This window comes from Malurus melanocephalus, unplaced genomic scaffold, assembly GCF_030028575.1.
Source record: "Malurus melanocephalus ecotype Western Australia unplaced genomic scaffold, MMel_1.1 scaffold_68, whole genome shotgun sequence".
Taxonomy (NCBI): Eukaryota; Metazoa; Chordata; class Aves; order Passeriformes; family Maluridae; genus Malurus; species Malurus melanocephalus.
The window spans coordinates 894,070-917,823 of NW_026623300.1; the positions used below are offsets into that span (position 1 = coordinate 894,070).

The 23,754-nt window shown below is 37.9% G+C and overlaps 1 protein-coding gene across 1 annotated transcript in view; it reads left to right on the forward strand.

Annotated features, from left to right (window-relative positions):
- SMARCAD1 (SWI/SNF-related, matrix-associated actin-dependent regulator of chromatin, subfamily a, containing DEAD/H box 1) overlaps positions 1 to 22,760 on the forward strand; it is a 40,663-nt gene extending 17,903 nt beyond the window's left edge. The window contains exons 6-24 of the mRNA XM_057366574.1: positions 80 to 168; positions 2,087 to 2,176; positions 2,808 to 2,892; positions 4,372 to 4,763; positions 10,028 to 10,230; positions 11,480 to 11,570; positions 12,771 to 12,870; positions 14,368 to 14,427; positions 14,633 to 14,708; positions 15,137 to 15,272; positions 16,297 to 16,434; positions 16,737 to 16,832; positions 17,268 to 17,385; positions 17,642 to 17,763; positions 18,881 to 19,069; positions 19,930 to 20,048; positions 20,917 to 21,099; positions 21,767 to 21,876; positions 22,190 to 22,760. Of these exons, the coding sequence (XP_057222557.1) occupies positions 80 to 168; positions 2,087 to 2,176; positions 2,808 to 2,892; positions 4,372 to 4,763; positions 10,028 to 10,230; positions 11,480 to 11,570; positions 12,771 to 12,870; positions 14,368 to 14,427; positions 14,633 to 14,708; positions 15,137 to 15,272; positions 16,297 to 16,434; positions 16,737 to 16,832; positions 17,268 to 17,385; positions 17,642 to 17,763; positions 18,881 to 19,069; positions 19,930 to 20,048; positions 20,917 to 21,099; positions 21,767 to 21,876; positions 22,190 to 22,251 (2,459 nt within the window). The 3' untranslated portion in view covers positions 22,252 to 22,760. The remainder of the gene's footprint in view (positions 1 to 79; positions 169 to 2,086; positions 2,177 to 2,807; positions 2,893 to 4,371; positions 4,764 to 10,027; positions 10,231 to 11,479; positions 11,571 to 12,770; positions 12,871 to 14,367; positions 14,428 to 14,632; positions 14,709 to 15,136; positions 15,273 to 16,296; positions 16,435 to 16,736; positions 16,833 to 17,267; positions 17,386 to 17,641; positions 17,764 to 18,880; positions 19,070 to 19,929; positions 20,049 to 20,916; positions 21,100 to 21,766; positions 21,877 to 22,189) is intronic.
- Positions 22,761 to 23,754: the final 994 nt, after the last annotated feature.

Sequence of the window (23,754 nt, forward strand, 5' to 3'; positions counted from 1 at the left end):
AGTAATTGAAATACTCTACTGTTTTGGGGCGAACTTAATGAAAGGAGCTAATTCTTTTCCATCTCAATTCTTTTTGAAGCTGCCTCTGGCAAAAGAAAACTAGAAGATTCTCCCACAAATCTCAAAACCAAAAATGAGCAAGTTGCAAAAAAGTCAAAAGCTAGTTATGTAAGTATTGTGTTTTTCTCTCTGTGCATTATTAAATAAATGGAATTGCCTGATTTGGTCAATGACAGTGGTGTGTTTTATCAGGAAGTCAAGTCAAATCAGATCTTTCCATCTGAATGAGTTTTTTTTTTAATTTTTAATTGTTGGCATTCTGAATAGAATTACCTGCTTTGTTCTTTAGTGCTTGTGGATTTGTAGCACACGAGGCAGCTGACTGCTTTGGTGGGAGTGGTTGATGGCAGGTAGCAGTATGGGAGGTCCTGAGTACCATTCAGTTTTTGTGAACATCAGTGGGCATTGCAGGCTCTGGATGACTTTGCCTCCTCAGGTCATTCRTTGTATTTCCTCAAGCACATGATGTTAACATCCTTTGCTACTGTTCTTTGTTGTAGAGGTAATGTTGCTTATGTATATGTGAAGCCATGGCTTAGGAAAATCTTTAAAAATAATGGATTGGTTATGTTTAAAGGACTGACTGCTTTGACCTCTGCTAATAAATGGACACTGTGTCATGATCTTGGTGCTTTCAGGATGGTATATRGCAAATTTGCAAAGTCCTGTAGTGCTGTCAGGAGGCCATTTCCAGGCATCCCAGTAGACATCCTTGAAAGTCACTTATGTAGAGAAGGGTAATTCTGCACAAGTACTGACTGGATGAAGGAGGCTGACTCTGTTGAAATTTCAACTAATATTGTCCTCAAACAGAACCAAATAAAGAAAACATGGTTTTCCACTAAAGCAAAAATATTACTACTCATTTAGTCTCCTTCTTCTGGAAAGAGGGGTGTGAATTTGGTTTGTTCCTCCTCACCAAACCCCTGGTTTAGGTTATAAAAGGAGACTTCAGTGAATTAACAACCAGCCAGCCTAGCAAACAATGCTCCTCTGGACCTGGTTTCRTGCATCAGCTTGATTTCTGGTCTTAACAGTTTCATTACAGTTAAAAAGGGGGAGGAAAAAATAAATCAGAAGCATGGGTTTTTAGAGCTCCTTATAGAGAACTATAGTGAGAAATCACAGGGATGTTTTTCCTATTCTTCTTTTTCCTTCTGGTTCCTAAGAACAGACATACTATGGCAGCTATTGTACAGACTGTAGCTTCTCTCTTAATGACACTGTAGGCTCACTGAGGAAAGGGATAATGTCCTCTGATTGTCAGAATGCTTCTGGRTGATCTGGCTTGTGCTCCTTCAGCAAAGTAAATATTATTCCATCCTGTTGGTATCTCCGTTGTAGACAAGGAGCTCTGTAACCACTTTGCATTCAAAGCTCTAGGAAGAAACTTGTGTAGTTCTTTGTGRTGGTTACAAAGCAGAGCAGCTTGTGGCCTGTGGAAGTTTTGGCACTTCTTAGCTTCCTTTTTTCCGGCTGATAGTAACTGTTAGTGAAGCTGTTCTTGATGGAAAGTTTTACCAGTTTTTGGTGTGACTCCATGATGCTGTGACATAATATTTGTTATTTTTCTACCCATGAATGTGAATATAAACACACCATTTTACATGTTTGCAGGCTTTGATGGGTTGAACACTGCATGCTTGGTAATAATCTAATCTGATTGCCAACCCTGACATCTTCTGCCTTAAATGCCATCCAGAATTACTAATAACTTTTAATTTAAAAAAGTATAAAKTAGACAGTTCTAAATTTTTCTTATTTTAGTATATAATTTTGCASTCTGTATGCTTATCACATAGAGTTCCAGTTTTTTTGTGACTGCAGATGTTTTCTGTGTTTATGGAAGTTTTGGTCTTTTTTTGATCATTAACTGTGTGTGAGGAATCACTTCAACTTGAATATGTTTTAAATGCTTTTGTCATTTAGAGTAGCTCTTTAAGGATAAGCAACATTGAACACRTTCTCTTTGGTTTCTATAGTTGTATTTTATGTTAAACCTAATAGATACCTTGTTTTAACACAGCTGGATGACTCAGAACCCAAAAGACAATGGGAGAGGCAAGAGATGCTTGTGAAGAAGTTGCAGAATATATTCCCTGGACTGGATAAGGAGGTGAGCTGATGTCTCCCTATGGCACATCAGGTTTTGATGTCTTAAGAAAACTGCAGCTGTTTATAATCTATATGAAGCAGTTTGTATATCGACAGCACTTTGGAAAGAGCCTAGGGTAGGAAAGCTTTTGCTGTTCCTGCTTTAAAATGTAGCTTATCCTGAGCTGAGAGCAGTGGGATGGGCTTAGGACTAWATGGAACTCCTCTTCCTATATTTTTGGATCTATGACATGCCTAGCATGGTCAAATTTGATGACTTACTATAAAAATGCAAGGGGAAATTATCTCTCCCTCTCTGACTYACTCTTTTCCCCCCGACTGCTAAATATATTGTACACTGTGTATTACTTTAGTACCTGATGGTCCTCGGCAACTGGTCAAACCCTTTCAATACTGTGCTTTAAATTATTGGAAGCAAAGCTTGTTTATGTGTGTCTTACACTTTTTTAAAAGTGGAGTGCAGCTCTGCTTAGACTGAGTCTATAAAGAGAAACCGAAGGGTTTTCTCCTTTTGATTTCCTTTATTTTGAATAATCTGATTTACAGGGGCTTTCTTTGCCTAATGTTACTAGACATAGAAATTTAGCTTGTGCTCATCTCACCACAGTGCAAAATGTCTTATTTTTCACTAGGAGCTGAGAGAGGTMCTTCAGGAACATAACTGGGTGTACCATGATGCACTGGAGGCCTTGAGAATATTTGCAGATGATGAGGAAGGTAAAGAGATRTATAATCCATTTTATTCCAAGACAAAACAGACTTGTGATACRAACATTTTTGAATGTCCAGCAATGRCAGTCCTGAAAACACTATGGCTAGAAGCTTGCACTTATACTTGAAAATAGTATTACAGGGAGGATAAAAGAAAGAARCTCAATTTTCTTGTTATTTTATATTTTGCTCTGTAAGTAGAGATAAATATCTTTGCYCTGCTAATACACATAGGCATAAATAGTTGTAATAACCTATGGGTATATCTTAAAATATATTTTCATACATKTCAAAGCTGATACCCTCTTCCTTCCTGCATGTTTAAAAATAAGCTTGTTTCTTAACTGGACTAATTTGTAAATTACTGATTTCTAAACCAGCAATTACAAATAATTGCATAGGTAACAAGTGATACATGCTATTTTGTCCTTTAAAAATGTGTTCTAGGAGAGAATCATAATAGAAATAGGCCTTGAATTATGCAACCCATTTGTAAATACCAGTACTTTAAATGTGACAGGGAGCAAAACCAGTAATTCCAAGTAAATCTGCAAGTTATAACTTAAATACTATTTAACAAGTTGATTGCTTTYCAGTGTGTTACCCAGCTGTCAGATATGTACATGCTTTGCTGTATCAGCTATTTAAGTGTTCTTGGGATAGGGTAATGTTCTTAATTGGATCCTTTACAAGTGGAGAGAGCTATCAGTACTCAGGAACTTGTGTCCTTAGTGCTGCTTCTGAGGAGGCAGATATCAGGGTTGGACTCAATCAGCAACAGGCTGGGATTGGGCAGAAGAGAAATTTCTGTACTGCAAGTGCTGACCCCAGTKAAGGAATCAAAATCCATACAAGGCACTTCTGAAAATGACTTGATTGTGTTGTGTTAAATAACTTCTGTCTTATTTTAAGACAGGTGAGTTATTTTGGTTGGAAATACCTAATTCTTTGAGTTTATTTTATTTTGGTTGGAAATAGCCCATCCTTTGAGTTTCTTTAACAAGTGCATGCTTTCATTGTCCCACCTGTAATACTGTACTACAGTGCATTCAAATGGGGAAAAAATACATAATTTTCTTGGTGAAAGAAGGATTGTTTAATCAAATGAGCAGAATTAGTACCCCTGCAGTCAGGTGCAGTGCAACCAGTATCTCYTCTTAAGGACACATCAGAGTTCTTAACTGTTTGCTCTACCTCAGAGCTTCTGCAGCCCACAAATATTAAGATACTTAAAACCTTCTGTTATTTGAGCATTATACAAATCAGCTTTGCTTATCCTGTACTCAAAGTGGGAGCTATTTACATGTTTTATAAAGACTTGCTTTTCTGTTCTCTTGATAGCACCTGCTGTTGAGTTCTTGTGTATTAAATACTAGAACTGTGGTTTACAGATCTATAGGTTTTATTTTTGGAAGAACAGTTTCTGTTTTCATCAGCCCTTAACCAATATGTGTTGACTTTTGGCCTTCTGTGTTGCACGMATAGGCGTRGAATTTCCTCCCAAAAGGAAAGTTRCCGACTGGACTGAAGCCTCCACTGAGAGCCAAAGTGATGAGAGTAAAGAGAAGATAAAGCAGAAATCTTCTGAGAAAGAGCAGAATGGCTTTCAGAAAAAGGACAAAGGCAAAAKGAGCATTTGGAGTGCTAAAAGAGAAACAGAAGACATGGGGGACGAGTCCGCTTCTGAAGATGGCGGAAGCTCCCTGGATGAGGACTACAGCAGCGGCGACGAAGTGATGGAGGATGGCTACAAAGGGAAAATCCTCAGCTTCCTGCAGGATGCTTCCCTGAGCGAACTGACTCTGATTCCCCAGTGTTCTCAGAAAAAGGCTCAGAAGATAATAGCGCTCCGGCCCTTTAACAGCTGGGAGGCTCTGGTAGGTCTGCATTCTTCCTTTCCTATCCCCTGTCTGCCTAGAGTCAAGGTGGCTTCAGCCTAGGGAGGCTTAGATGGGTGGCCTTAGCCTGATTAGGCTAAAATGCTATGTTCCTCCTAAGCCAATAGCATTTCAAATAGTGTCATATGACCTGATTTTGAATGAATTAAGGGGTGATTTTTCTGGAAAACTCAAGCTGATTGGCTGACATTACTGTCACTCACTCTGTAGCATAGAAAGTTGGTTGATTTCACTGCAGAAGGAGAAATTAGAGCTTTCACTTGGGAAGGAGGTGTTTGCTAGCCTGTTCTGAGCTCTTGTAGCTGAAAGCCCATGCAGGAGGGAAGAACGTGGCAGGACCTTTACTGCAGACGTTTGTGTAGCAGCAGCAGCAGCTTGCAGGGTACCTCCATGATTGAAGAAGCCAGCATGAATATTTTGTTTCCGGCAAGAAATGGTTGTTCTCTCTTTTTTTTGTGTGTCTTTATTCTACTGCAGCTTAGTGTAGTGTCTAGCATGGTTTTGCTAGCTAATCAATGCAGCCATTTTTAGTGGAGTGAGCTGCAATGTTTTTATTAATAAAGGGTAAAGCATCAGAAGGCTAAGCCACAATCCACCACAGAAGGGAAAATGATATCTCTTGGTAAGTACATTATCTACCTTCGCTGCACTGTTGCTTTCAGATGTTTACCACGGCTTGTTTGTARACTTCACATTTCGTACAGTTTCACTTAACTGTAAGACATCAGACCTGCTAAGGGCAATCTCCTGGTAAGAAATTTGAAGTGCATTACAGCAGGTTGTCTTKATTTAATTTATTAGTGGTTTGGATTTTAAAGCAGTAACTGTGCATAGGCCTTTTTACAGAGTAATTGGTGCTTTTCCATCAGTGTGTGTTCCGAAATCTCCCCCACTGATGTATGTGAGAACTTCTTCAATGTGCGTAAAACAATAAAATTTATTATTCAGTGTGTAAAATATTTTACAACAAAATAGTAAAAGATATTGAACAGATTTTTAGGGAAAACAAAATGGTCTTTGTGTGTTGTGTTGCAAGGGGAGGGGGGGAGACAGGAGGACGATACTTGAAAAAAATATGAGGTATAGGTATGCTGCAAAAGAAATCCGTTTTGCCCCAAGCCTTTGGCTTCTCACAGAACATCTGTCATAGAGCTATTCCTTTCTAAACTTGTTGGATTTTGCCTGAGCTTAATTCTTTGCAGAAATATTTGCTACAGGGCTTTTCTCCTTTTCTCTGTGTAAAATATCTAACTGTTAAAAAAAAGCTGCATGGGCCTGTTTGCACTCAAAATTTGTCTTTCATAAAGATTGCTGCTGTCAGCAGCCACATGTTTTTGTAGTACTGTGAGTACTTGCCCAGAGTAGAAGTGGTTTGCAGTAAATTTTAGCAGATGTTTTGTATCAGTGTGGATTTAATTGTTTATAAAGATCCAGTAGCTCAGTAACACAGCCTTTTTCCTACCAATTAATAAAAGTGGTTAGAATAATGGAGAGAGCTGATTCAGTTACAGCATTAAAGAAATTGGCTTGGTTTAAGGTCTCTTTTTACTGTAATGGTATCTTATGTAACACARTGTAAAACCCTGCAAGTTGTTACCGCTTGCTCATTATTAGAATCAAGGAAGATATTAAAGCTCTAAGCCTGAGATTAAAACTAAAGCCTACTTATTTGTAAATTGAATTATTTATTCCAGGAAAGCATAAATAAGAATGTCTTTTTTTATTCTAGACAATCTTTATAAGTTTGACTAAGCTAATTTTGTTTTCAAGGGGATTTAAATTAATTTCATAAGCTCATAAGGTTAATAAGAGCACTTGGAAATACTTATTCTTTAGATATTTCAGACAGATGTTTAACTTGATCTAGTAATGATTAAAATACATATAAAAAAATAGCAGACATAGTTCTCAAAATAAATGGAGAGAGCTGAAATTGTCCTTGCTCACAAAGATTAATTCGTTTGTCAGTTAAGAAGTGCCTATGCTGTAGATCAAGAGTATTTTCCAGGAGGGTAGTTTTATCCAGTGCTGGACACAACTATCTGGGAGAGTCCTCTCTCAAACACCAGCTTGCACAAAGAGTACTACTCAGGTATGTCCTTGAGGCTTCAGGTGTCTGTCTCCTTGGAGAAGTGATGCTTTGGTGTGCAAGGGCTGGTGGCCTCTCTCCAGAATACGTTGTGTGCACAGGGAAAGTGGTAGGTAACAAAAGAAATTGGGATGTGTTTCCTGAAAGTGCCTTTCTCAGTGCTCATCTTATTCAGAACCTAAAATTGCACACTTTCTGAGGCAGAGGCTTTGGAAGGGTGAAGAACCTTTTCCTAATATTCAACCTAAACCTCCCCTGACACAACTTCAGGCCATTCCCACAGGTCCTGTCGCTGGTCACCACAGAGAAGAGATCATAGGCATAGGCCTGCTGGGCCAGCAGACAGCATGKTTTCTTTCCTTGGTGGAAGCACTTCTGGCCACCAATTGCTCTTCATCCCCATCATTGCTCCTCTAAAAAGTTTGGTGCTTAAYTATATTTTAACAGCACTCTATTTTCCAAGCTGTGGAATTGACCAGTGCTGGAAACTGCAGCACTTGACACTGTTTTTCCCCAGAGAGGCTGTGAGCACTGTCCTGTAAGGGCAGTACCTACCTGGGTTGAGTGTGTGCCAAGAAACAAWGGCAGAGCCAAGATTGGCTCCCAGAGGAGCTCAGCTTGGGTTTTGGGGTCTGGGCTGGTGGTCTGTTCCTTGGCCTGCTGTGTGTGCCCAGTGCAATTTCCTCCTGCCTCCGGTAAATGTGGGAGATGAACTGGAGAGGGTTTAATGCTATTCAATTTCTTATTTTTAACGTGTATAACACTTACTTATTTGAATTTCCTTGTGAGTGTGGACATGTGAGATTTGCTGTATTTCGTTTTTCTCATTGACGATGTTACTCTATCACAAAATAAGCCATCTTGTTTAGCATTTAAAGACTTTGTGGTCTGTAGAAATTCTTACAGAATACACACAAGTAAAGYTGATGGAAAGTGTTACATGGAAATTTTGACATATTACTTTTAGGGGAATGGGAGAACTGAGCTGTCAGAGGTGTACACACTTGTCCATCATATTCTGTGCACCTCAGCAGTATATGAGTTAGGAGATAGACACTCAAAGGCGAGTAGAAAGAGTAGAAACAGCTCTTTTGTCATCTCATTTTGTTTGGATGCACACGTACAAACTGCCACAGAAACCAAACAACCTTGCATCAAAGCCGACTAAAGGGAAGCTGCAAATGCATCAGCCTAGGAATGGGAAACTGCATAGAGTGGAACAGGAGTTTGTTGGTCGAGGCTGAGGCTGACTTTCACCCTTAAGCATTAAAGTGAAATCCTACGTGATACTGCAAGTGGCATAATCTAAGACCAGGCAGTGTGTGCTGGTGTGGTAGATCAAACTGTGCTGGGGAAACTCATGGGTTCAGTTTCCATGATGGTCTCATATTTTTGGGCTTCATTTGAAAAAAACTGAACCTTGGGAGGGTGTCAGAGCCTCCAGAAACCGACGGCCACCCATGGATCTGCTTTGTGTTCTGAGCAGGTTAACACCCTGTGTTTCACATGCAAACCAATAGCTAAAGTATTTCTTGTTGCAACTTGGACGTGGATGTTAATGTGCTGACATGAAACAATACCATTTCTATTAATAACAGATGGCTCAATTTTCCCCACCTTTATTTATGGATTACGGGATTTCTATTCATGCCAACCAAAGCTTTAGGCATCAAAACAAATGTTGAAATTTTGTAGTCACCTATTAAAAACTATGCTCTTTTTATTTCTAAATAAAGGTGTCTCTTTAGAAAACTTATGTGCAGGTGTTGACATGTGCACCTTAGCGTAGTCTAACTTGTGAGTTTTGGTAAACTTTCAGGGGTTTGTTTAAAATGGAAAAAACACAAAACATACATACCCCCCCCCCAACTGTAATTGCATCACTTCATTTATTTTTTAAGTTTAATTTTATGGTTAATTTAATCTGGTTATACTCTTCACCTTAACAAAACCTGCCTTTACTCTGCAATGTGGCAATATTGGTGAGTTAGTTGGCACATAATAGCTGGATCATATGACTCCTATTTTATGGAAGGAATTCTTGGAGGCTATATGYATATGAGGTCTTGTGCTAAATGTTAACAGATCCCTGATCTAAAATGTAGAAAAATCTGTGAAAATTACCTCTGCTTTAATACAAGATGGTAAAGTCAAAGGATCTTGTATTCTTCAATTCTTTAAATCCATTAATAAAAAAAGAAAGTGTTTTTACAGTGAAATATGCATAACTACTTGTGAAAGTATTATAATTACGAATATGACCCCAGTTACTGCAGAAACATATGTTATGGTAGGTTTTACACTTTCTGCAGATGGCACTACATGGAATTCAGGAAATCAGGAAATCGATGGGCCTGAAGGGCCTGTTTTGACACAACTTCAGGCTGCTTGGCTCCGACATGTAAAAGGTTCATACTGGAATGAAGATACGAAGTTTAGAAGAAGAATATACAAAGTAACTAGTGTGAACTTGAGGAAGCAAGTGGTGCAAGTATGACTCCTCTGTACTGCCAGTACTTGGTGACCACAGAACACCTGGCATAATTTTGGGAAACTTCTTATACTTTTTTTTTTCATATGCTTAAGTCCAGTTTGAATGTGCCCTTTGTGGAGTTAGAACTGGAACTGAGTAATGCTGAGGCCCGACAGATCCATAACAAAATGTAGTAGCCTTCCTCAYAGGTTCATTTGTTTGCCTCGGTGCTTACATTATGCTTACATCTTGTGCCTTTAGTATCTAATAGGTGTTTGTTTAAAAGGGTATCTTAGTGAGAATCAGTGCTTTTCTCTTCTTTTTGRGGTTTTGTTCTGTTAGTGTGCCTGGCCTTCAAAGCTGGTTTTGCATTGTATGCTGCCTCCAGTTAAGGATTTTGAGTTTAAATCTCCTGTTTTTTACATKGGGAGCTCTTCAGAGAATTTGTATCTCTTAACATTTCAAGTTTCACAGTGTGAGGACTGTAATGATGACCTTCAGTGTGGATTCACACAGTTTGCAGTCGGCCAGGTATAAAGAATATTTGAAGTTTTGAGAGAAGAATGGGTTGCTGTTGCTGTCTACTACTTGAATTACTGCCTGCAGCAGCTGTGGATTTTTCACCGTAGTACCTTTGCTGCTACTACCAATGTTCATAAACTTTTTAAAATTATTTTGCAGTTTACAAAAATGACTAAGACTACTGGTTTGTCAGAAGATATAGTGTGGAACTGCAAGATACTGCTGAAGGAGAGGGATGTGGTTCTAAAGCTCATGAATAAATGTGAAGACATTTCCAATAAACTGACAAAACAGGTAACCAGGATTACTGGAGATGGAGGATATGGATGGAACATAGAGCAACCYTCCATTCTGAATCGCAGGTATCTCTCCTTTTTATACATCATAAGGGTGTTGGACAGTAAGGTATACTTGGAGACTGGGATTTTCAAAAATGTAATCTCTGAAAGTAGAGTTGCAGGTGTTTGTTACTTGGTAGCTCTCTGTGAACTAGACAGTGATGTGCACTACCTGAGAGAATCTAACAGATTTTTTAAGTGTATCAGGAAAGTGGGCAAGGAGGATAAGAACATAAAAAATTGTAACAGTGTTTAATACCTTGTTTTACTTCCTCCAGTTTGTGGTGAATGTAACACCCAGCCTTGAGTGATGGAATCATAGGTTGTCAACTTATTTCAAACAAAAGCCCAAACAAACCTCTGTAATGGGGACAGATTTCAAATGGGATTAGATTTCGAAGATGCTAAATTGGAACAAATCTGAGCAAACTGGGAAGGTGTATCAGCTAGATGAAAGAGCTTGGTCAGGAAGTTCAGATGTACAAAGTAGTCTGGAACTCTGTATCCAGTGGGAGTGGCAACAGGGATATATGGTGAGGAAGGATTTATTTCAGAGGTAAATTGGTAAGGATCTCCAAATGGATATTAGGAGTAAAGAGAGAGCTTAGGAGGGAGGAATGGAAATGGATATGCATATGGTGAGGGTATTATCCTAAGGGTTAGGAAGCATAGGGATGTAGTGGGAATGGCCARAATAGGAACTTGAATTAGAGTTGGAGTATGTTACAGKAAAAAAGCAAATGGATTCTCAGCTGCATGAAAATAAAACCTGGGAGGAAGGAGAAAGTCTTTGGAGGAAGGATGTSAGTGATGTTTCTTCTTTAGAAAAARGTGCTGAACTGGGTGACTTGCTGTTGAGTGTGTTTTGTGGGTTGTGTGTTTGGGTTTGAGCTTTTCTTTGRTGCTGACACAAACAGTAATTGTACAACAGAGCAAAATTAGGGATGCAGCTGCAAAATGCACTTTAATTCATTGTGTATTTTAAAAATGAGTTGTTCTGTAACTGCTTTTATCTGATTGTGTATTGCTGATTTTAGAAGCATTTCTGGTGTTACTCACTACAATCATTTAAAGTCTATGAAAATTCTGTTAAGCCACTCAGCTTGTGTTCAGCTGACTGATTAATGAATTTTGTGCTTTTCACTGCTGATCTCACAAGGAGATCAGGAGTGCATTAAAATAAAGGCAAACTTGCCATTCTGTGATTACCATAAGTGTAAAGTTGTGTTTCAAATAAAAGGTGGTAATAAAAGGTGCTGATTGTTTTTAACAGTTTGAAATTGAAGCCATATCAGAAAATTGGTTTGAACTGGTTAGCACTGCTATATAAACACGGATTAAATGGCATCTTGGCTGATGAAATGGTAAGTGTGAAACTGATTATTTAAGAATCACTAAAATATTGCGAAAAAGACTTTATTAAATCCTTGCCTAGAAACTTCAAGCAGATTATAAGTAATCTTAAATTGCAAACAGTTCTCCAAGAGCTTAGGAGCTGCTGAGCTTCTTTCCATTTTAAAGTCAGAGGTAGTCTAAGATTCATGGACACTGACAATTGCAAGTCACATGATGTCTTCTGATGCAATAGGACCAATTTCTGCCACAACAGGTTATTTTCAAACCATTGATTTTAACAGCTCCATGCCCAAAAACTTAATTCATTCTACTTGTCCAGCATTTAGTGTAGTGAGCCCCTATTTTCTACATTTCTCCATCAATTTCAAACCAGGCAATTAACAATACAGGAAAATCTAAGTGGGTGGAAACCTCTTCTGCTTCTCCAGAAKCTGCATTTTCACCATCTCTTGTCATACAGTGCCCGTAAACTTTGAACTAAGAGAGATAAGCTTATGGGTTTGAGATTTTATTGAGTACTGAAACCACCCACAGCTGTACAACACAATAAACTTAGTGATGCAGCTGCTGAATTTGTGGTCTGTTTTTAATCCTGGCTGCTATTCATCTTCCAATGGACCATGAATGAATGAATGAATGCGTTGGTTTACCTTGCTATGACTTAGGCACTGTTTCTCACCTGCTGTATGTTTTKTGTTAGTAAGAATGTGTGTGTTTGTTAGTAGATACATGTAATTTTTTAATTCATGATGCAGAAAACAAGAAAAGTGASTGTTGATGGAAATGTAGGCTCATGTTAAATCTTATTCCCATATTAAATTCCATTTCAGATGTAGGTGGAATATCCTGTGTACAACTAGCTCAAATGGAAATAAACATTTAGATTCCAAGTAATCATTTTTCTGCACCATTGTTTCAGGAAGGTAATTTTTTGAATATGATTTGAGGGAAGATATTGAACTAAAATGAAAAACTTCATAAATGGAAAAGATGAATCTTTGTTCAAATATTGAGCTGAAGTGGTAACAGAGTTTGACTGAGGTTCTACTTAAGAAGGAATTATCTTCTGTGAAAGCRTTAAATAGAGCAAATTTTCGCATCACAATTCTAATCTTCACTGGGCCTTCAGTCACTGTAATTATGAGTACAGAACACTTTTATGTGCTACAGATTGTAAATTTTGTTTAAATGGGTTTGTTTTCTCTCAGGGCTTAGGAAAAACAATTCAAGCTATTGCATTTCTGGCTTATCTCTACCAAGAGGGCAACAGAGGTCCCCATTTGATAGTTGTGCCAGCTTCAACGTTAGGTAAGTTACTAGCTTCAGAAATATTTTTGTTAGGGAAAAATAGAAAAAAAATCAATCCTGAGCAGACTGTAAAGAAAAGATAATTTAATTAAAGGAAACTTGTTTTTCTTGTGGTGATATTCAACCTCTTAGTAATACAAATTGGAATGCAGACCATACTGCAGGCATGCTTTTTCTGAATTAATTAGACTTAGCATGKAACTTTTTTAGATAATCTATATGCTTAGAAAAAAATAAAGCTGCTTGTTACAATTTGAACTTGTGTAGCAAAGTAGCTCAATATTGGCTGAACTTCTAGTCTTCAGGCTGTGCTTAGGGTTAGGTTTCATGACATTTGAAACATTCAGTGTCTTTTTTCCTCTTTGCTGCACAGCATCTGTCAAAGCAGATGAAAATCTTAAAATGATGAGGCTGACTGTCTTTTACCTGTGTGTTCTAATTATTTTATGGTCTCATTTGAAAGTAAGAAGAATATGGTTGAATGAAATGTCAGCAAAGCTGATGAGGTTGAGCAGAAAATGGTTCTTGATGGAGTTAAATTTGGATTTGTTAAATGAAAGGAGAAGTTAAGTTGAATTTAGAAAGTAAATGCTGCTTTTAATATAAAATACTTATTTGGACTTCAAAAATTTCTCTTGACACATCTGAAAAGTTTCCAGTTGTTCAACTTAAGTTCAAAATTGCCATTTTTAGTGTGCTTTCAAACTCCATTAGAACCCACTTGTTTTAATAATAATGCATATTACTTAAAACCTGAGGTGTACATAAGTATGTGAACAAAGGTGCTTTTGTGAAGTCAGTGTCAGAATCCGAATTGTAGTGGCAGGTTGGCCAAGCCATCCAGCATGGCARTGCCTGGGCCGTGCAGTCTCCTGGCAGCTTTCCTGATGCTTTCTGGAGGAGTCTCCTCAGCCCTGATCTGGGTCCAGCCCATTCCCAAGTGCCATTTACCAGAGTCCCCTTTCTGCTGTGCTTTGGGGTCAGCAGTTGTGTTGGCTGCTGAGCAGCTTCCCCTTGTGCACAGTAGTGTTGCCTGTGGCCGCTGTGCTGCTGCACACCTGGAGCTGCACACCCGGCTTGTCAGCTCCTCTGCCTGTGCTCCCTGAGGCAGTGTCTCTCCCGATGACATACTGCTGGAGGCAAGTGCTGACAAATGAACTGATTTGCTTTCTGAGGAATTAACTGTCTAGGGAAGAAATCAAGCTGCAAAGTTAAACGTTGTGTTAATTTCACATGGTGGTTGCAGATCGTGCAGGGTCTGTTTCTGTAGGAGTTTAAAGTGCAAGCTGATTAAGAGTTACTAAAATCCCAGTTGGGGTTGGTTCAGTTTCCTATGTGTTACCAGTTTTCCAGTTTTAAGAYAGAATGTTTTTTAACCTTCAGGAGAATTCAAAGGGATTTGTGTTAAAATTAGATGTTTTGTTTAATGCTGAGGTGTGAAACTAAGACATAATAATGTGTAAGTGACTTGGTTTTTGTTTTTATGTTGCCTTACAGATAACTGGATAAGAGAAGTTAATCTGTGGTGTCCTGAACTGAATGTCCTTTTTTACTATGGTGAGGAATCCAGTTTAGAAATGAATCAAATAACACAGTTGCTTGCATGGTCAGTCTAAAAAAAAAAAAAAGGAATTGCTTATGGAAGTGTTGTTTTAAGACAGTTGTTAAATTACATAGATTTATTGATGAGTTATTTTTGTATAGTGTCTTTAATTGTTATATGTATATAAATCTATGTAATTTAYGTGTTGTCCTTTTCTAGGATCCCAAGAAGATAGAAAACATCTCAGGGTGGACATTCATAACAAAGTCGTTGATTTCAATGTGATTGTGACTACGTAAGTACAATGAAAAAAATGACAGTGAGCTTTAGTGAAGTTCTGCTGACCTCTAGTGGTACAAGAAAACAGACAATTTTAGGAGTTGGGTTTCAGGTAATGGTTAACTAGGTTTTTATTATAGTGTAACAGATACTATGTCATAGATGCTTTAGATATGAGTCTGTCAGCATGTATAGATAATACTTTATTGTAATAGATTTTAGCAGATTTCTAGAAAGCATTACTGAGAGCATTGGCTCATCAAGGAAACTAATTATTTGCCAGTAATAAACTGTGCTATGGTTGGTTACGTCTAGGTGGTTTTAATGCCCCTCATGTACTCTCTTCATAACTTTTAACAATATTAGACAATTTAATTTGATTGTGTTAACAGTACATTCATTTTCAGAGATAGACTCAGTGCAAGTGGTATTTCTCTCTGRCAGATACAACTCTGCAATCAGCAGCTCAGATGATCGAGGACTGTTCCGCAGGTTGAAGCTTAACTATGCAATTTTTGATGAAGGTCATATGCTCAAGAACATGAGCTCTGTACGGTACCAGCACCTSATGACAATTAATGTAAGAGGTTTAGATATTGTTGGGTTAGAGGGGATAGCTCCTCAGTTTTGTATTCTGTAGTTACAAGCAGGGGGAAAATGGACTATTAACTGTAAAGTTAATATAAAGTAACATCTACATGTAACTTTAGAGAAACTACAGTATGCAAGTGAATTTAAGTGTTGGTGTGTAAGGAGTGGATCCTGCACTGTGATCTCCTTCAGGGAGATAAGCTTTCAAAGAAATGTAACAAATTTCCTGTAGCATCATTACAATGATGGTAGTGCTTGAGTTTCAGTATTAAGCAAATTCCCAGTTTTATTCCATATTAGTAAAGATTTAAAAGATGCARTTTTGATTACTTGTGCTGAAACGTTCTAATATTTAAGGACCCACTTTGATAGGGCTGTGCAAGAAAAGCCTGCATGAAAATATTTTTTCTTGTGGCTTGAAGCCTGACTAAGTGGAGTTYTGAAAAAGATTTGAGTATGGCTCTTCCTCTGAAAAAAATAATCTAGCATTTGTATAGTATAGTAGTATTTGTATAGTAATAATAAACTTAAAATTACTTCCTGGAACTTGATTTTCAAGATCATATTTTCATCAAAAGGCCTTTTAAAAAGCTGATCTTTGGGTAAAAAAACTTGCTTGTACTTGCAATTGTAAATATGTGCATAAGTATTATATGACATTAGAGAGCTTGAAATGGGAGTAACAATTAACACAGTAATTAAAAGAAAGAAAAAAAACCAACTTCAAAAAAACCAAAACCGAAACAGAGCAATCAAGAAAACGTCTAACAGATCCAGGAATGCTTTTAAAGAATTTTCTTAAATTGGTATGTGCACAGTTTCCCACAGATCTGTAAACAGTTTTGTTGACTTAACTAGGAAATTATTCCATAAGTTCCAAATAAGTTTAAATAGTTATAATTTAGACCAAGCTCATCTTGTCACTTCTCCTTAGCTGTGTTGTTTTTGACAATAATAGTTTTTAACCTGTTTGACAAATGTTTCTCACTGCTTCTTTCACTTTGGACAAACAGGCCAAGAATCGCTTGCTGCTAACGGGGACTCCGGTTCAAAATAATCTGTTGGAATTGATGTCCCTCTTGAATTTTGTCATGCCTCATATGTTCAGCAGTAGCACAAGTGAAATTCGAAGGATGTTCTCTTCAAAAACAGTGAGTATGATGAGTTCTCATCTTGAAAATAACTTTCTTTTTTTGCTATAAGACTCCTGTTGCTGCATAACTTCTGTTTTATTGGTATCTTATGGAAAYAGGTAATGTGATTATGAAAATCTAGAAAATGAAACAATTGAATAAACTAAATTAAAATATGCTGTAACAGGGTATCTTGGAATACTAATGATCAGATCAAATATGTCTGTTTTGGCTGGGGTTTTTCATCAAGTTAGAAAAGGTGGTGGTGKTACAGCTGAAAGCTTCACACTGTAAGTGAATTCTTGCAATGTTTTTCTTAGAAGAGTGCTGAAGAACAAAGCATATATGAGAAGGAGAGAATTGCACATGCAAAGCAGATAATAAAACCATTCATCTTGAGAAGAGTAAAAGATGAGGTAACATTTTATCTTTAAAATTATGGTTTTGTAATTGTAATCAAATAGCCTGATAMTATCTCAGACCAACAGTATAATATGAGGTGAAATTATTTACTGATCTTAAACATGTTGATGGGTACTTGCAGACTTCACTGGTCAGTGGTCTGAAGAGTGTAACCCTGATTGGTAGGGGAGTACATTCCAGGCATTGCATATAATATTACTTCATGCACTTCTGGAGTGTGCAGACCATGCTACTTAATGGTGAGGTTGATGTATAATCCAAATCAAGACCAGAGTTGAATTCCTGGATGAGTTAGTGAAGTTGCAAGCAATGAAAGGAGTTGGGATGAAGAGAACGAGCAGAGTATCATAACAGCTCTAAGATAGTGCAGAATAACTGACTGTTCACAAAAAGTTCAGGTTTTATCTGGTATCATTTTGTTTTGTCAGGTCCTTAAACAGCTACCTCCCAAAAAAGATCTCATTGAACTATGTGCCATGTCTGAGAAACAGGAACAACTCTACTTTGCTCTTTTTAACAAGCTCAAGAAAACTATTAACAGTAATGGTATGTGAAGGCCTTGTTTCCTTTTGGTGGATTTTTTTCATGTTGAGGCATTTGTTGAATGTGACTACAAAGTCGCTGCTTTATAGAAATGTCTAATGCTCATAAGCTGTCTATATCCCTTCTATGGATTTTTCCTGAAGTTCAGWTGATAGGTGAATATTCAGACTGAGTTCTTACAAATTAAAGCTTTGAGAAATAAAGATGTGTCAGATAGTTATTTTCAATAGTAGTACTAAGATGCCTTTGTTGTTTACAGAGAAAAACTCTGATATGGGAAATGCAATGATGCAACTTAGAAAAATGGCCAATCACCCCCTTCTGCATCGTCAATATTACACAAATGACAAGCTCAGGACAATGTCCACCCTTATGCTCAAGGTAAGGGGATGAGATTCAGAAACAATMCTTCATGTCTCAGAATTTCTAATGCAAACTTGTTTCTCTCTTTGTTTTATTGTCAGACTTCAGGTCAAAAGTGTGTCTTTTTCAGACTTAATTCATTGTTGCTGGTTTTTTTTCTTTGTATTTATCCAGTGCTCTAATCAAGCTCTGTATGTATTTAACACTGATTTTTGTATCATTAGAATGGAGAGAACAGTTGTGGGTATACAGTCATCTCTTTTCATTAGCTCCCCCTTAGCACCTCTTCACCCCAAAATTTAAAGCCAAAGTCTTTATGGAAAAGGTCCTCAGTGGGCACTTGAGTTTAGTAGCTTTCTGASTAGCAAGGAATCTAAGCTGTACAGAACTACAATAGGGAAGGCATAAGTGTTGATCTGTTAAGGATTTTTTTTTAATAATTTGTCTGTGGTTAATACCTGGGGAGCTTGGGGAAAATGGTTGCTTCTTTCTAAAATATGAAAAAAATATATTGCATTGTGCAGCCATGCTCCAAGAAAGTTGCAGCTGGCTTTGAATAGTCTTCAGCTTTGTTTTAAAGTGAAGCCAGGCAAAGTTGGGGGGAAGCAAGAGGTGACCCATTGGCTTATGAAGGATTTTTTGTCCCTTTTTATCCCCATACCATTGTGCTCTCCAGATGTGGCTTTCTTTTCCTCTTTCTTCCAGGCATGACATCCCTCTACCCACCCTACATCTTGGGCTGGGCTTCCCATGTGTTCTACCATCTATCCAAGGATTGGACCTCCCTTTTAGGGAGTGTGTCTTCAGGGAAAGAGGTCTGATGAAGGGGTGAAAGTTCTAGAGCTTGATGGGAAGTAGGGAACTGCTATGGAGGTTGAGCATATCCTTCTTCAGTTTTTGGCAGTGCAAGTGCTTGTAGAAACTAAAGTGGGAAGTTATTATCCTCTACTATAAACCTGAAGTTTAGAGTTTATCTTTTATTGCTTGCATGAGCCATGCTCTAGCATTTGCCCATGTCTGGTGTGTTTCATTATTCTTTCAGAAATTTTGGATGTTGTTGTGTGGTGGCTTTGTTTWTAGTTCTCTGATGASATTGTGTATTTATTTCATTATTTCCCTTCATTTTTGCTAATAGGAGCCCACACATTGTGATGCTAATCCTGACCTTATCTTTGAAGATATGACAGTAATGACAGATTTTGAGCTGCATGTGCTTTGTAAGCAATAYTCTCACATCAGTGACTTCACATTGGACATGGATCAGATCCTGGATTCTGGAAAGTTTAGAGCACTGGAGCACATTCTCTCCAGCCTTAAAGAGAAGGTATTGCAGATGGCTGAAGCTTTTTTCTGTCTGAAGAGTGGCTCTAAATAACTGGTTAAATCAATATCTGCCAGCTCTGTATGTAGCCCAGTTGCTTTGCTGTGGAGTGTTAAAATGTGATTTAGTGCAGGTGCAGAATTGCAAAGCAACACAACTTTTAATGTGCAGCCTTGAATATGCATGTCACTTTAGAGACAGCTGAAATAAAGTTTCCCATTTTTCCAAGCCTCAGAATATTCATCCCATTGATAACTACTTTATTGGTATATGGGGTCTTCAATAATTTTCACACCTCATGGACTTTGCCCTTGGCAGCTGAATAAGACTATATTACATTAGAATAATTGTGTGTGTGTTAAGCCAGTGTGAAGCTTCAGAAGAGATCCCAGCTTGAAGTCCCACTCTGAGATTCAAACAGGGTTATTTTATAAATGTGYCATAATGCTTCAGAGTATCCTGAATATGCATAAGTGGGTGCTGTGTATCTGAGTATTTCAGACAAAGAGCTACTCTGTATACTACATGAAATATTTAAATTTACGTTTTGGATTAAAACAAATTGTTTATGSATGAAGTAGAACTGTCATTTAGGCATTTGATATGTGATTTGCTTGAATCACCTAAGTACAGGGTAATTACAATTAAATTAAAACTGCCATGACAGTGAGTTAATGCACAGAAATACTGGATATGAAGTCTTCATGGAAAGTCAATCCTGACTTGATGAATTTCAGCTTAGTCTTTTATTTTGGTAAAYAGGGATTCAGTGAAAGTAAAATCACATATTTGGATCAATTAAGAATTTCTGTAGCTCACTGTTGACATATTTTAAAATTTTTGTTTTGCTTTGTCTTTTCCAGGGTGATAGAGTTGTGTTGTTCAGCCAGTTTACTATGATGCTGGACATCTTGGAAGTTTTTCTAAAACACTGGCAACATAGATACATTAGGTTGGATGGAAAAACTCAGATTTCYGAACGGTATGTGACTCTTGCCAAAAAGTGTGAGAAAGTGTGGTTGGAAAGGGGGAGTGACTTCAGACCCTTGGCTTTGTTKTCCAAAGTACAGAAGTCTGTTGTGCTCCGTGGACATTGGCTATAGAAGGCGTTTATTGTCAAGTTTCAGATCACTTTAGTAAGGGTGAGGCTGAAAGATGAGGTTTAGGTGGTGGGCTTACAGTCTWAGCCATTGAAATCAGCCATCTTCAGCATTTCCTGGTGTTTTTGATTTGTGGGCCATCATGCCATAACACTGTAGCTATTCCTTGGAAGTAGARTATATCTCTTTTAACAATAGACAGATAAAGTCTTTTGTTTCTATAGGGCAAACCATTCAGTCTCTCCCTGCAGCTGAAAATGTTAGTATTTGASCTGTGCTGGTTTTCGGTCTCAAGAATTAAAAAAAAAAAATATTTTGGATTCTTTTTCCTTCATTTCAAAAAACTGTCTTTCTTGCTGTGGTCTCACTTTCCACACAGAACTGATGTCCGTATGTGCAGTTAGTACAGTATGTACAGAAGATAGTCGTGAAGTGAAATTAAGCCCCCACCTCCCCATTTGTTTCATGTATTTCACGTATTTCCATTGTCCTCCAACTCTCTTTGTCATCAAAATTTTTTCTAAGATTCTTTTCATTATTTGCTATCCATCTATCACTCAGTACCTTTCTCTGGTCACTGCAGRGGACTGTTGGTACCCCTTTTCCTTCTGTATAACATCTGTACTTTGGAGCTGCTGTGCAGTGCCACTGTCCTCTCTTCTACAAGATCATTATCCCAACTTCTGTGTTCAGCTCTGGAGCCAAGGTGTGTTTTCCAAGGCCTGATGCCTCATGTTTTGTGTTGTGCAGGATACATCTAATAGATCAGTTCAATACAGATATGGGCATATTCGTGTTCCTTCTGTCAACCAAAGCTGGTGGCTTGGGCATTAACCTGACCTCAGCCAACGTTGTTATTCTTCATGACATTGACTGCAACCCTTACAACGATAAGCAAGCAGAAGACCGGTGCCACAGAGTAGGTCAGACACGGTAAGACTTTCTTTAATTATAATGCTTGAGTTTTCCTGGAGGCAGGCTCTCAAAGAAGGCTAGAAGCACAATATCTGTAATTAAAAATTTTAAGCAGATACTTGTGTAAACAAGCTCTGAGTTGTGTGGGAGCTAGGAACTTTAATTATCTTAATACAGGGTGCTGCCAGAACAAACCTTCATTTACCCTCTCCTCCTTTTTCTAGTTCACTGCAATTCTCCAATTCTCTATAATTCTCAAATTTCTGATGCTGGGAAGTATTCCAAGGTATATCTGAGGTCTTTGGGACTGTTTGGCCAAGCTGTTCTCTTCAGGAGACCTCTATTAAGTGCCACCCTGTCATAAAGAGTGAAACTGTAGAGTATGTTTAGTAACTGGTATTTCAACTGTAATATGGAACTAGGAGAAATTTGATTTGTGCATTTGATATTAATGGAGATTTTTGTAACTGTCCAGATATTTGCAGTGGCTGGGAGTGCAGGAGAAAGCATGTTTTGAGGGCACAGTTATTTCAGAGAAAAATCTAGAAGCGCTTGGTATTGCCCTTTCATTCATTTCCTTTTCCTTGTTATAAACCCCAGCCAGCTGAGCAAAGGTATAGCATCCTTTCCTTTTGCACTAATACAAACTACAAAAAATGGATTTTTCCTATTTTGTGGTTTTCAGAGAAGTTCAAGTCATAAAGCTCATTAGTAAGGGGACTATTGAAGAAACCATGCTCAAAATCAGCCAACAGAAATTGAAGTTAGAACAAGATATGACTGCAGCAGAATCAGGTAGGTGTCCTGCACATTATGATGTCCACTTGAGTAAATTAAAGCAATAATTGCTTTAATAACAGCTGCAATATGTTACTCTGAAAAAAAAAGAAGGTTCTTGATGCAGACAAGCCTTTTGTTGTTTGGGATTTTTTTATGTGTTTTTACTGATTATTCTTTGGACAGGAAGTGCCCTTCTGAGTCTGACCCAGAAATTAGTGACCAAGTCCTACAAGCGGAGGATTTTTTTACAGTTTTGGGGACATAGTCTTTTATCTGTTTATGTGAAATATTTTGTTTATGTGAAATAATGCTTGTTTTTATTCCTCAGGAGAAGAAGGAACCATTCCAGCAGATATAGCCACACTATTAAAAGCTTCACTGGGTCTCTAAAATGTAAATATGTTGTGAAATTCAAGGAAGAAAGGTGATGATGTACCCCAAGGACTCTCATATTACTGTTGACCAGGAGTTTTATGAACGTTTTTGACTTTTTTGTAGTTTCTTTATTGTATTGCTCATGGTATTGGAAATTTTTAACACCAATAGCATTCTTTTAATGCTTTAAAACATACATGGCCCAAATGTGCCAACATCAGATGCTGAATAAAGGTTTTGCAGATCACTTTTAAAAACGGGGACCTAAATAGTAAATGTTTTAACAAATCTGCTACTGCTTAAGATTTGTCAGTATTTTTGTAATTATTTCTACCTCCAAATATATATATATATTAAAAAACTGTCTGTTTCACTGGATTCCACGTGTAGATTTTTTTATATGTGCCTTATTTGACGACGCGCAAGTCTGTTTCTGCTTGTTTTGGTTCATTTGATGTTCCGTACTGGTTTTGTATCAACTTATTCAAATAAAATTCCATAGATTGACCAAATGTTTTTATGGTTGTGGTTATTTGGGGCAGGTGAGGGGATGATATTGTGCATGAGATGCATACAGATCAAATCGGCAGCTTTCAAACCCGAATGTTCCAATTGAACTGACTTGGCTTTGTCCAGCAGTAGTTAATTGCTACTGTGTAATTATGCTCTAATTACAGTGCAGATATTGATTGTAAAAACAGAATTTTTGCCAAATGGTTTGGTCAAGTCTGTGGGTATTTTGGTCAACTGTACATGATTTCTGCAAATTCAAAATGGATGGAAAATTGAAGCTTATTTTAAAATGTTTTTTCTAAGTGCGGATTGAAGTACATGGCTCTTCCTTGAAATACTCCATGGCTGTGCTGTTCCAGCACAGCTGAAATAAGGTGAAAATACAGTATATTGTTTAAAAAGGGACATGGGTAAGAATCAGTTTCTCTCCTGTGCTTCTTTAATTCCACTAGTGCTGTTGGACTAAATAGTGGGATTTGACAGAGAATCACAGGTGTTTAATGCTACAGCTAATTAGGTTGTGTTTTTCTGTTGATTGTGATGATAACCCAAGTCTTAACCCATTGTATCTGCCTGTTGTCACCTGCTTGGTTCAAATGTGAATTGAAACAACATCCCTGTCCTTTAGGGTGGATTGTGTGGTGTTCTGGATGTGTGTGGGATCTGGTTTTGTCTGGCAGAGCAGTGGTTACAGTAGTTAGATACACCTCAAACAATCACATCCATAGACCCCTGGGGTCAGTATCTGGCTGCAGGTACTATGAAGTTCATGTGTTTCTGCTTTTCTATGAAGTTCGTGTGTTTCTGCTTTTCTTCCTTGTAATTCTTTCTACCCTTTTTGGTTGGGGGTCTCAAGAGATTGCAGAGTCAGTGTCCTYGGAGATAACCAAAAACTTACAGGATGCAGTCTGGGGCAGCTGGCCCTGTGTGAGCAGGGACTTGGACTAGATGACCTCCAGAGCTACCTTCAACCTCAGCAGTTCTGTGTCTYTGATTGGGAAAGAT